A 13197-nucleotide genomic window follows, 5' to 3' on the forward strand; every position below is an offset into this window, starting at 1 on the left:
CAGGTCCTTGAGACGACTCTGGTCCTGACTTGGCGCTTTATAAATAGACTGAACTGAGGAGCGTCTAAGTGACACTGAACCATAATTCTGCTCTGACCCTAATGTTCAGTACCCAGGTGAACATTTGGGTTTTGGCACAGCTCCAGCATAAACATCACAGCTTTGGGTGAACTGATGCTTCATCACCAGCCAATCAGAGGGCTGGCTGAAGCAGACTCCTGCTCTGACCTCCAGCCTCGTTACACTGGTTGAGACACCGAGTCCAGACCTGAACCCTGATCCAGAAACTCTGATGAAACTCAGGTCACATGATCCAGATCCACCAGACCTGTGGCTGGTCTCCAACAGCAAATCAGATCAAAGTTCACACTGATGAAGACCCAGACCAGAGCTGCGGAAACGGGTCTGAAAGAGGTCTAAACAAAGGTCTCTAAAAAGCAGGGGTCACCAGCTCCGGTGCTCGAGGGCTACCATCCTGCACACGTTAGCTGTTTCTTTGCTCCTGCACACCTGGTTGAAATGATTGAGTAACTAACAGGCCTGTGAAGAGTTAAGGAGGTAGAGAGGACTCAGTTACTACATCCAGGTGTGGTAGAGCAGGAAACAGCCCTCGAGGACTGGAGTTGGTGACACTTGCTCTGAAGACACTAGGTCCAGATCTGCACCTAAACTCCTGCAGAGATCCACCTCAGGAGGTTAGGAGGTCCAAACAGAACCCTCCAGCAACTGCTGGTGAAGGTGCTACCAAGCACAGGTAGATGGTAGTAGAACCAAAACCAGTGTACCTCCACACATGATGTAGTCTCTGAAGAACGGGACTCTGAACCAGAACGGCAGCATCAGCAGGTGAGACCTCAGACCAGGAAACAGACGAGAGAAACCTGTCGCCTCCGTGCAGAAGTTCCCAAACGCACCTGCAACCAGAACACCTGGAGGACAGGTAACAGTTATAGACCGGAACACCTGGAGGGCAGGTAACAGTTATACACCGGAACACCTGGAGGGCAGGTAACAGTTATAGACCGGAACACCTGGAGAACAGGTAACAGTTATAGACCGGAACACCTGGAGGACAGGTAACAGTTATAGACCGGAACACCTGGAGGACAGGTAACAGTTGTAGAGCAGAATACCTGGAGGACAGGTAACAGTTGTAGACCAGAACACCTGGAGGACAGGTAACAGTTGTAGACCAGAATACCTGGAGGACAGGTAACAGTTGTAGACCAGAAAACCTGGAGGACAGGTAATAGTTATAGACCGGAACACCTGGAGGACAGGTAACAGTTATAGACCAGAACACCTGGAGGACAGGTAACATAGACCAGAACACCTGGAGGACAGGTAACAGTTATAGACCGGAACACCTGGAGGACAGGTAACAGTTATAGACCGGAAACAGGAGAACAGGTAACAGTTATAGACCAGAACACCTGGAGGACAGGTAACAGTTATAGACCAGAACACCTGGAGGGCAGGTAAGAGTTATACACCGGAACACCTGGAGAACAGGTAACAGTTATAGACCGGAACACCTGGAGGACAGGTAACAGTTATAGACCGGAACACCTGGAGGACAGGTAACAGTTGTAGACCAGAATACCTGGAGGACAGGTAACAGTTGTAGACCAGAATACCTGGAGGACAGGTAACAGTTGTAGACCAGAATACCTGGAGGACAGGTAACAGTTGTAGACCAGAATACCTGGAGGACAGGTAACAGTTGTAGACCAGAAAACCTGGAGGACAGGTAACAGTTATAGACCAGAACACCTGGAGGACAGGTAACAGTTATAGACCAGAACACCTGGAGGACAGGTAACATAGACCAGAACACCTGGAGGACAGGTAACAGTTATAGACCGGAACACCTGGAGGACAGGTAACAGTTATAGACTGGAAACAGGAGAACAGGTAACAGTTATAGACCAGAACACCTGGAGGACAGGTAACAGTTATAGACCAGAACACCTGGAGGACAGGTAACAGTTATAGACCGGAAACAGGAGAACAGGTAACAGTTATAGACCAGAACACCTGGAGGACAGGTAACAGTTATAGACCGGAAACAGGAGAACAGGTAACAGTTATAGACCAGAACACCTGGAGGACAGGTAACAGTTATAGACCAGAACACCTGGAGGACAGGTAACAGTTATAGACCAGAACACCTGGAGAACAGGTAACAGTTATAGACCAGAACACCTGGAGAACAGGTAACAGTTATAGACCAGAACACCTGGAGGACAGGTAACAGTTATAGACCGGAAACAGGAGAACAGGTAACAGTTATAGACCAGAACACCTGGAGAACAGGTAACAGTTATAGACCGGAAACAGGAGAACAGGTAACAGTTATAGACCAGAACACCTGGAGAACAGGTAACAGTTATAGACCAGAACACCTGGAGGACAGGTAACAGTTATAGACCGGAAACAGGAGAACAGGTAACAGTTATAGACCAGAACACCTGGAGGACAGGTAACAGTTATAGACCAGAACACCTGGAGGACAGGTAACAGTTATAGACCAGAACACCTGGAGGACAGGTAACAGTTATAGACCAGAAACAGGAGAACATGTAACAGTTATAGACCAGAACACCTGGAGGACAGGTAACAGTTATAGACCAGAACACCTGGAGAACAGGTAACAGTTATAGACCAGAACACCTGGAGGACAGGTAACAGTTATAGACCGGAAACAGGAGAACAGGTAACAGTTATAGACCAGAACACCTGGAGGACAGGTAACAGTTATAGACCAGAAACAGGAGAACAGGTAACAGTTATAGACCAGAACACCTGGAGGACAGGTAACAGTTATAGACCGGAAACAGGAGAACAGGTAACAGTTATAGACCAGAACACCTGGAGGACAGGTAACAGTTATAGACCGGAAACAGGAGAACAGGTAACAGTTATAGACCGGAAACAGGAGAACAGGTAACAGTTATAGACCAGAACACCTGGAGGGCAGGTAACAGTTATACACCGGAACACCTGGAGAACAGGTAACAGTTATAGACTGGAACACCTGGAGGACAGGTAACAGTTATAGACCGGAACACCTGGAGGACAGGTAACAGTTGTAGACCAGAACACCTGGAGGACAGGTAACAGTTGTAGACCAGAATACCTGGAGTACAGGTAACAGTTGTAGACCAGAATACCTGGAGGACAGGTAACAGTTATAGACCAGAACACCTGGAGGGCAGGTAACAGTTATACACCGGAACACCTGGAGAACAGGTAACAGTTATAGACTGGAACACCTGGAGGACAGGTAACAGTTATAGACCGGAACACCTGGAGGACAGGTAACAGTTATAGACCAGAACACCTGGAGGACAGGTAACATAGACCAGAACACCTGGAGGACAGGTAACAGTTATAGACCGGAACACCTGGAGGACAGGTAACAGTTATAGACCGGAAACAGGAGAACAGGTAACAGTTATAGACCAGAACACCTGGAGGACAGGTAACAGTTATAGACCAGAACACCTGGAGGACAGGTAACAGTTATAGACCGGCAACAGGAGAACAGGTAACAGTTATAGACCAGAACACCTGGAGGACAGGTAACAGTTATAGACCAGAACACCTGGAGGACAGGTAACAGTTATAGACCAGAACACCTGGAGGACAGGTAACAGTTATAGACCAGAACACCTGGAGAACAGGTAACAGTTATAGACCAGAACACCTGGAGGACAGGTAACAGTTATAGACCAGAACACCTGGAGGACAGGTAACAGTTATAGACCGGAAAAAGGAGAACAGGTAACAGTTATAGACCAGAACACCTGGAGGACAGGTAACAGTTGTAGACCAGAATACCTGGAGTACAGGTAACAGTTGTAGACCAGAATACCTGGAGGACAGGTAACAGTTGTAGACCAGAATACCTGGAGGACAGGTAACAGTTATAGAACAGAACACCTGGAGAACAGGTAACAGTTATACACCAGAACACCTGGAGGACAGGTAACAGTTATAGACCGGAAACAGGAGAACAGGTAACAGTTATAGACCAGAACACCTGGAGGACAGGTAACAGTTATAGACCAGAACACCTGGAGGACAGGTAACAGTTATAGACCGGAAACAGGAGAACAGGTAACAGTTATAGACCAGAAACAGGAGAACAGGTAACAGTTATAGACCAGAACACCTGGAGAACAGGTAACAGTTATAGACCAGAACACCTGGAGGACAGGTAACAGTTATAGACCGGAAACAGGAGAACAGGTAACAGTTATAGACCAGAACACCTGGAGGACAGGTAACAGTTATAGACCGGAAACAGGAGAACAGGTAACAGTTATAGACCAGAACACCTGGAGGACAGGTAACAGTTATAGACCAGAACACCTGGAGGACAGGTAACAGTTATAGACCAGAACACCTGGAGGACAGGTAACAGTTATAGACCAGAACACCTGGAGGACAGGTAACAGTTATAGACCAGAACACCTGGAGGACAGGTAACAGTTATAGACCAGAAACAGGAGAACAGGTAACAGTTATAGACCAGAACACCTGGAGGACAGGTAACAGTTATAAACCAGAACACCTGGAGGACATGTAACAGTTATAGACCAGAAACAGGAGAACAGGTAACAGTTATAGACCAGAACACCTGGAGGACAGGTAACAGTTATAGACCAGAACACCTGGAGGACAGGTAACAGTTATAGACCAGAACACCTGGAGGACAGGTAACAGTTATAGACCGGAAACAGGAGAACAGGTAACAGTTATAGACCAGAACACCTGGAGGACAGATAACAGTTATAGACCAGAACACCTGGAGGACAGGTAACAGTTATAGACCATAACACCTGAAGGACAGGTAACAGTTATAGACCAGAACACCTGGAGGACAGGTAACAGTTATAGACCAGAACACCTGGAGGACAGGTAACAGTTATAGACCGGAAACAGGAGAACAGGTAACAGTTATAGACCAGAACACCTGGAGGACAGGTAACAGTTATAGACCAGAACACCTGGAGGACAGGTAACAGTTATAGACCAGAAACAGGAGAACAGGTAACAGTTATAGACCAGAACACCTGGAGGACAGGTAACAGTTATAGACCAGAACACCTGGAGAACAGGTAACAGTTATAGACCAGAACAGCTGGAGGACAGGTAACAGTTATAGACCGGAACACCTGGAGGACAGGTAACAGTTATAGACCAGAACACCTGGAGGACAGGTAACAGTTATAGACCAGAACACCTGGAGGACAGGTAACAGTTATAGACCAGAACACCTGGAGGACAGGTAACAGTTATAGACCAGAACACCTGGAGGACAGGTAACAGTTATAGACCAGAACACCTGGAGGACAGGTAACAGTTATAGACCAGAAACAGGAGAACAGGTAACAGTTATAGACCAGAACACCTGGAGGACAGGTAACAGTTATAGACCAGAACACCTGGAGGACAGGTAACAGTTATAGACCAGAACACCTGGAGGACAGGTAACAGTTATAGACCAGAACACCTGGAGGACAGGTAACAGTTATAGACCAGAACACCTGGAGGACAGGTAACAGTTATAGACCAGAACACCTGGAGGACAGGTAACAGTTATAGACCAGAAACAGGAGAACAGGTAACAGTTATAGACCAGAACACCTGGAGGACAGGTAACAGTTATAGACCAGAACACCTGGAGAACAGGTAACAGTTATAGACCAGAACACCTGGAGGACAGGTAACAGTTATAGACCGGAAACAGGAGAACAGGTAACAGTTATAGACCAGAACACCTGGAGGACAGGTAACAGTTATAGACCAGAACACCTGGAGGACAGGTAACAGTTATAGACCAGAACACCTGGAGGACAGGTAACAGTTATAGACCAGAACACCTGGAGGACAGGTAACAGTTATAGACCAGAAACAGGAGAACAGGTAACAGTTATAGACCAGAACACCTGGAGGACAGGTAACAGTTATAGACCAGAACACCTGGAGAACAGGTAACAGTTATAGACCAGAACACCTGGAGGACAGGTAACAGTTATAGACCAGAACACCTGGAGGACAGGTAACAGTTATAGACCAGAACACCTGGAGGACAGGTAACAGTTATAGACCGGAAACAGGAGAACAGGTAACAGTTATAGACCAGAACACCTGGAGGACAGGTAACAGTTATAGACCAGAAACAGGAGAACAGGTAACAGTTATAGATCAGAACACCTGGAGGACAGGTAACAGTTATAGACCAGAACACCTGGAGGACAGGTAACAGAGACCAGAACACCTGGAGGACAGGTAACAGTTATAGACCAGAACACCTGGAGGACAGGTAACAGTTATAGACCGGAAACAGGAGAACAGGTAACAGTTATAGACCAGAACACCTGGAGGACAGGTAACAGTTATAGACCAGAACACCTGGAGGACAGGTAACAGTTATAGACCAGAACACCTGGAGGACAGGTAACAGTTATAGACCAGAACACCTGGAGGACAGGTAACAGTTATAGACCAGAACACCTGGAGGACAGGTAACAGTTATAGACCAGAAACATGAGAACAGGTAACAGTTATAGACCAGAACACCTGGAGGACAGGTAACAGTTATAGACCAGAACACCTGGAGAACAGGTAACAGTTATAGACCAGAACACCTGGAGGACAGGTAACAGTTATAGACCAGAACACCTGGAGGACAGGTAACAGTTATAGACCAGAACACCTGGAGGACAGGTAACAGTTATAGACCGGAAACAGGAGAACAGGTAACAGTTATAGACCAGAACACCTGGAGGACAGGTAACAGTTATAGACCAGAAACAGGAGAACAGGTAACAGTTATAGATCAGAACACCTGGAGGACAGGTAACAGTTATAGACCAGAACACCTGGAGGACAGGTAACAGTTATAGACCAGAACACCTGGAGGACAGGTAACAGTTATAGACCAGAACACCTGGAGGACAGGTAACAGAGACCAGAACACCTGGAGGACAGGTAACAGTTATAGACCAGAAACAGGAGGACAGGTAACAGTTATAGACCAGAACACCTGGAGGACAGGTAACAGTTAACACTTGGGAGTCAGACAGGTAAGGGGAGTGTCTCACCATGAGGGTGGAACCCAAAGATGTAGTTCTTCTTTGGATCCAGATCAACAGTTTTGATGAGCTGAAGAAACCAATCAGATGGATCAGAACCAATTAGAACAGCTGGATTAGATCAGAACACCTGAACTCACCGTCAGGGGGAAGTAGTCCCTGAAGTACTCCCACACAGTCCAGTTCCTGACCAAGTGTGACCTCCGACCCCCGGTGGTTGGTGTGTCCCAATCCAGCCACAGCCAACCAGCATAGAGCAGAGCCACGATCCACCAATCAGATAGAGCCATGAGGACAAAGGCAGCCAGACAGCACTGGGCTGGGAGAGGTGGGGGAGGAGTCAGAGATGTGGGAGGAGGTCTCAGAGAGATATATGTGAGGGAGGAGTCAGTGGAAGGCAGGTGGGGGTGGGAGTGAATGAGATTTGGGAGGTTGTGGGAGACTGAATGGGGAGGAGTTTGAGATGTGGGAGGAGCTGGAGTGAGACAGGTGAGGCGTTACCTGAGCTGTGGAGGCAATGATGCTTTTTTACTATTTGTAAAACAGGTTAAAGGGTGAGTCACACCCTGGGTGGAGTCTTACTCCAGTCACACTCCCTGTTAGAAAAATACGCCTAAAGGAGGCATCGCCTGGCGGGCCGAGAACGGCGCTGATAGACAGCACCCCCCACCCCAGGAGGGAGAATGTGTGTGTGAATGGGTGAATGACTGATGATGTTGTCATGCGCCGTGGGGGGGGTTAGAAAACTCTAAGAAGGTGTTAAAAATGCAGGCCTTTTACCATCATGCATCTGGCATAGCCACCCTAAGGCTCCTCCCCTGTCCGGTCGGCTCATGGGTCCCTGAATGGGACTAAAAGAGCTAATCCGCCTTGCCCTACACCCGGGATCACACACACGTTGTAATTCAATGTAAAAGAAAACTGATGATGTGTTTCGACCACACCCGTCACGACTACACCGCAGAATCTCCTCCCCCACCACATGGCCAGATTTATGGTGGTTCTTTCCTCCTGAGGGGAGGGCTTGCAGCCATCGTCCCTCTGCTCTTCTCCATGTCTGGTTCGATGACATCACTTTAGTGATGCACATTTGTAGTCCTGGACTTATTTTCACACAAATCCTAGAACAACTTTTACCCCTGTTAATAAGTAAGCACTTTCTTGGTATCGGAACGTGTCTGTAAAACTCACAAACATTCATGTGTTCATTCTTCCAGAGACCCATGGTCCGGAAGTAGATGGGTGGGACTTGGAAGCTTGGTTTACACTTGTCGCGTCCGCAAGGTCCACACAGTTACGCGTGGCCAAATGATGTCATTTTAGCAACCACGCTCCTCCACAAGGCCCAAAGTTTCCGCACCTAGGACATTTTCTAACCACGCAGACAATCCTGCGTGACAAAACACGACGGACTGGCAAGCGCTCGTAGCGGCGGGGGTTCGTAAGTATACACATCTTTATGATTCAGCCCATAAAGATCACTGTGATCAAAATATTGTTAATAGAAGTTTGACCTGAGGACGTTTATATTTCAGATCACCATTGCATTTTCTTTAACTTGTCAGTTTCTGCGTCCCCACCTCCTGCTCGCCGTATGGTTAGTTCTGCTGCTTTTGATCCACCCTGTTCTTCTGATAACGACCCAGATTCCTTAACTTCTCAGTTTAACGAGCACTGCCTCTCCATTCTGGACAACATCTGTCCTGTCAGAACCAGATCAGTTCCTGCAGAGAATCCTACTCCCTGGTTTAATGACAGCCTTCGCAGCCTGAAGCGCCAATGCAGAAAAATTGAGCGTTTGTGGAAGAAAACCCATCTCCACGTCCATCTGCTGCACCTAAAGGACCTTCTGACATCCTGGAGGACATTCCACTGAAACAGCTCTTCTTAGGGTCTAACGACCTTCTGACCCACAGTGATGCAGGGGGACTGTTGTGTTCTGGTCCTGCTGTTCTCCACACCTTCATCTCCTCACGCTTAGACTACTGTAACTCTCTTTTCACGTGTCTGAGCAGAACCTCCCTGAACCGTCTACAGGTGGTTCAGAACGCCTGTGCTCGGCTTCTGACCAAGTCCTCCAAACACACCCACATCACCCCGCTTCTCCTCCAGCTTCACTGGCTGCCAGTCAACTTCAGGGTTCATTTCAAGATCCTGGTTCTGGTCTATAGGGCCTTACATGGACAAGCACCATCTTACATTGGTGATCTTCTTAGTCCCTACACCCCCAGCAGGTCCCTGAGGTCCAGTGTTAGGGCTAGACCAAAGGTGACAGATCATCTGCTGCTGTGGCCCCCAGACTCTGGAACTCTCTCCCCCTGAGCCTGAGATCAGTGGACTCAGTGGTCTCCTTTAAACTCACCTGTTCAGGCTTTGGTGGCACCTTCATCATCACCCTCTCCTGGTTCTGCTCTTATTCCTCCTTTCCCGAGATTCACTCTTTCCTATAAATTCTCATTTCCCTTCCTTTATTTAAAATTCACATTGTTTATTTTTTTCTCATTTTGAACATTTTCTCTCATTTTTAAAGATCTTTTTCCACTTTCTTTGTTTTGTTTTCGTGATTTTTAAGTGGAGGCGCCATTTAAAAGATCGTTTTCTTTCTTTTAATAATTGCTGTCACAGTCGGAAAAGAGTGAAACAATGTTGTAAACGACTGGTTTCTACTTCTGTAGTGTGGTGTGGGATGCATGGCGTAGAGCCCCATGCCGCCCCCTACAGTCTGGGAGAATATCGACTCACAGCAGAGACAAGCTACAGAAGCATAAACGCTGCAAGCTCCAACGCTCGTTGCATCTGACGTACATGCGTCAGGCACGCCCCGAGCTGAAGGCTCCCCGTCTGGAGAAGAGGGTTAGGGATGACCAGTGGTCTGTGCATCCTGAAGATGGAGCTATAAACACGGGTTTGGGCTGAAATGTTACATTTTAGGTTGCAGTAAACTACAAACACGTCTACGGCCCTATCCGGTCTGATGGAACCTCAACTTGGACCTCCCTGCGTGAGGAACTGAGTCCAGACCAGAGTGTTGGCAGCCTCCAGCAGGACAGGAGCTTGTGGGTCTGAGATGATCAGCTCTAGAAAAGCTTCACCAGCTGGAAGAACTTCAGGTTCCAGAACGTTTAACAGACCGGCTCCTAACCACCCTCCCCAGGGGAACCTTTCAGGTGGCACTGGCACAGCGGTCGGGGGCCCCGATAGAGACAGATGACCAGTGGTCACCACACGCCTGTGTCCGGCCCTGGAGAGGCGAACATCTGGACACAACATCTCGTCTTGCTGACTGTCTACATGCAGAATAAACACCTCATTACCCGACTTTAAGCTTTGTGGGAATGCTGGTCACCGGGAAATCAGTAGAGAGCTTCTAAGGTTAAGGGGCGTGGCTTGAGTTCACCAAACACCTACATCATAGGAAGAAAAGACAGTCGGAGCTAGCATGGTCCTAGGAACGGAGGGCTGGGGTCCCTAGTTCTCCTCTGTCCAAATGTGTGGAAGAACGACCTGGGTCAGGACTTTAACCTGTCTGCAGCCCTCAGCTGCGCGCGCAGCCGCAACAGGGACGCCTTGGTGCTTGAACCCCCAACTCAACCCCGTAATGCTGAGTGTCAACCGCAGGCTGTGTTTGCAGCAGCAGGTGAGCTCACCCAGAGCCAGGAAGGAGAAGACCCACTGCAGCACCGCGGCCGTCTGCAGCCTCCTCCGCATCGGGATGTTCAGCGGGGCGAACTCGATCTTCATACCGGCTGTGGAGCTCCTGAAGGCGGCTGTGGTCGCAGCGAGGTCCCGGTGCCTTCTCCTGGCGGATTCTCTGACACTGAAGCTTCCGGAACCGGCAGCAGAACCGTGTCCGAACCGCCACACACACTTTACCAAACTTTCACAAGACTTCTTCTACTGCTGCGCATGCGCACGATTGTGTGGCCTGGGCGGGTTCCTGTTGCCCAATCAAACAACAGCTGATGTTGGGAGCGTGCTTGGGTGGAAAGCAGTCGCGTGCACGTGGGAGGAGTGACGTCAACATCAACATACGAATAAAAACGAATGTATAAACCAGTTGGAGAAGATAAAAACAGCCCAGGTCTGTTTAGAAATGACCAAAGACTCCTTTATCAGATCTGATTCATGTAGATCCAACTTTTCTATCTGTGGGACACAAATCTGCCTCGGCTCGTCCGTCCGTCTGGTGGAGGTCCGTCTGGTGGAGGTCAGGGACCAGGTCCTCGTCCGTCTGGTCTGGAGGAGGGCAGGGACCAGGACTTCCTCTGTCTGGTCTGGTTGAGGTCAGGGACCAGGTCTTCGTCTGTCTGGTGGAGGTCAGGGACCAGGTCTTCGTCTGTCTGGTGGAGGTCAGGGACCACGTCTTCGTCTGTCTGGTGGAGGTCAGGGACCACGTCTTCGTCTGTCTGGTGGAGGTCAGGGACCACGTCTTCGTCTGTCTGGTGGAGGTCAGGGACCAGGTCTTCGTCTGTCTGGTGGAGGTCAGGGACCAGGTCTTCATCTGTCTGGTCTGGTGGAGGTCAGGGACCAGGTCTTAATCTGTCTGGTCTGGTGGAGGTCAGGGACCAGGTCTTCATCTGTCTGGTGGAGGTCAGGGACCAGGACTTCCTCTGTCTGGTCTGGTGGAGGTCAGGGACCAGGTCTTCGTCTGTCTGGTCTGGTGGAGGTCAGGGACCAGGACTTCCTCTGTCAGGTCTGGTGGAGGTCAGGGACCAGGTCTTCATCTGTCTGGTCTGGTGGAGGTCAGGGACCAGGTCTTCATCTGTCAGGTCTGGTGGAGGTCAGGGACCAGGTCTTCATCTGTCTGGTCTGGTGGAGGTCAGGGACCAGGTCTTCATCTGTCTGGTCTGGTGGAGGTCAGGGACCAGGTCTTCATCTGTCTGGTCTGGTGGAGGTCAGGGACCAGGTCTTCATCTGTCTGGTCTGGTGGAGGTAAGGGACCAGGACTTCCTCTGTCAGGTCTGGTGGAGGTCAGGGACCAGGTCTTCATCTGTCTGGTGGAGGTCAGGGACCAGTTCTTCATCTGTCTGGTCTGGTGGAGGTCAGGGACCAGGTCTTCATCTGTCTGGTCTGGTGGAGGTCAGGGACCAGGTCTTCATCTGTCTGGTCTGGTGGAGGTCAGGGACCAGGACTTCCTCTGTCTGGTCTGGTGGAGGTCAGGGACCAGGACTTCCTCTGTCTGGTCTGGTGGAGGTCAGGGACCAGGTCTTCGTCTGTCTGGTCTGGTGGAGGTCAGGGACCAGGACTTCCTCTGTCAGGTCTGGTGGAGGTCAGGGACCAGGTCTTCATCTGTCTGGTCTGGTGGAGGTCAGGGACCAGGACTTCCTCTGTCTGGTCTGGTGGAGGTCAGGGACCAGGACTTCCTCTGTCTGGTCTGGTGGAGGTCAGGGACCAGGTCTTCGTCTGTCTGGTCTGGTGGAGGTCAGGGACCAGGACTTCCTCTGTCAGGTCTGGTGGAGGTCAGGGACCAGGTCTTCATCTGTCTGGTGGAGGTCAGGGACCAGGACTTCCTCTGTCAGGTCTGGTGGAGGTCAGGGACCAGGTCTTCATCTGTCTGGTCTGGTGGAGGTCAGGGACCAGGACTTCCTCTGTCAGGTCTGTTGGAGGTCAGGGACCAGGTCTTCGTCTGTCTGGTCTGGTGGAGGTCAGGGACCAGGTCTTCGTCTGTCTGGTCTGGTGGAGGTCAGGGACCAGGTCTTCGTCTGTCTGGTCTGGTGGAGGTCAGGGACCAGGTCTTCGTCTGTCTGGTCTGGTGGAGGTCAGGGACCAGGTCTTCATCTGTCTGGTGGAGGTCAGGGACCAGGACTTCCTCTGTCAGGTCTGGTGGAGGTCAGGGGCCAGGTCTTCGTCTGTCTGGTCTGGTGGAGGTCAGGGACCAGGTCTTCGTCTGTCTGGTCTGGTGGAGGTCAGGGACCAGGACTTCCTCTGTCAGGTCTGGTGGAGGTCAGGGACCAGGTCTTCGTCTGTCTGGTCTGGTGGAGGTCAGGGACCAGGTCTTCATCTGTCTGGTGGAGGTCAGGGACCAGGACTTCCTCTGTCTGATGGAGGTCAGGGACCAGGTCTTCGTCTGTCTGGTCTGGTGGAGGTCAGG

At 50.0% G+C, this 13197-nt stretch overlaps 1 protein-coding gene across 1 annotated transcript in view; it reads right to left on the minus strand.

Annotated features, from left to right (window-relative positions):
* Positions 1-11006, minus strand: part of mogat3a (monoacylglycerol O-acyltransferase 3a) — a 22163-nt gene extending 11157 nt beyond the window's left edge. The window contains exons 1-4 of the mRNA XM_054738757.2: positions 10754-11006; positions 7247-7425; positions 7116-7176; positions 786-929 (exon numbers count right to left, since the gene is read on the minus strand). Of these exons, the coding sequence (XP_054594732.2) occupies positions 786-929; positions 7116-7176; positions 7247-7425; positions 10754-10847 (478 nt within the window). The 5' untranslated portion in view covers positions 10848-11006. The remainder of the gene's footprint in view (positions 1-785; positions 930-7115; positions 7177-7246; positions 7426-10753) is intronic.
* Between the last annotated feature and the right edge of the window lie 2191 nt (positions 11007-13197).

Source organism: Nothobranchius furzeri, chromosome 2, assembly GCF_043380555.1.
Source record: "Nothobranchius furzeri strain GRZ-AD chromosome 2, NfurGRZ-RIMD1, whole genome shotgun sequence".
NCBI classification, from domain to species: domain Eukaryota; kingdom Metazoa; phylum Chordata; class Actinopteri; order Cyprinodontiformes; family Nothobranchiidae; genus Nothobranchius; species Nothobranchius furzeri.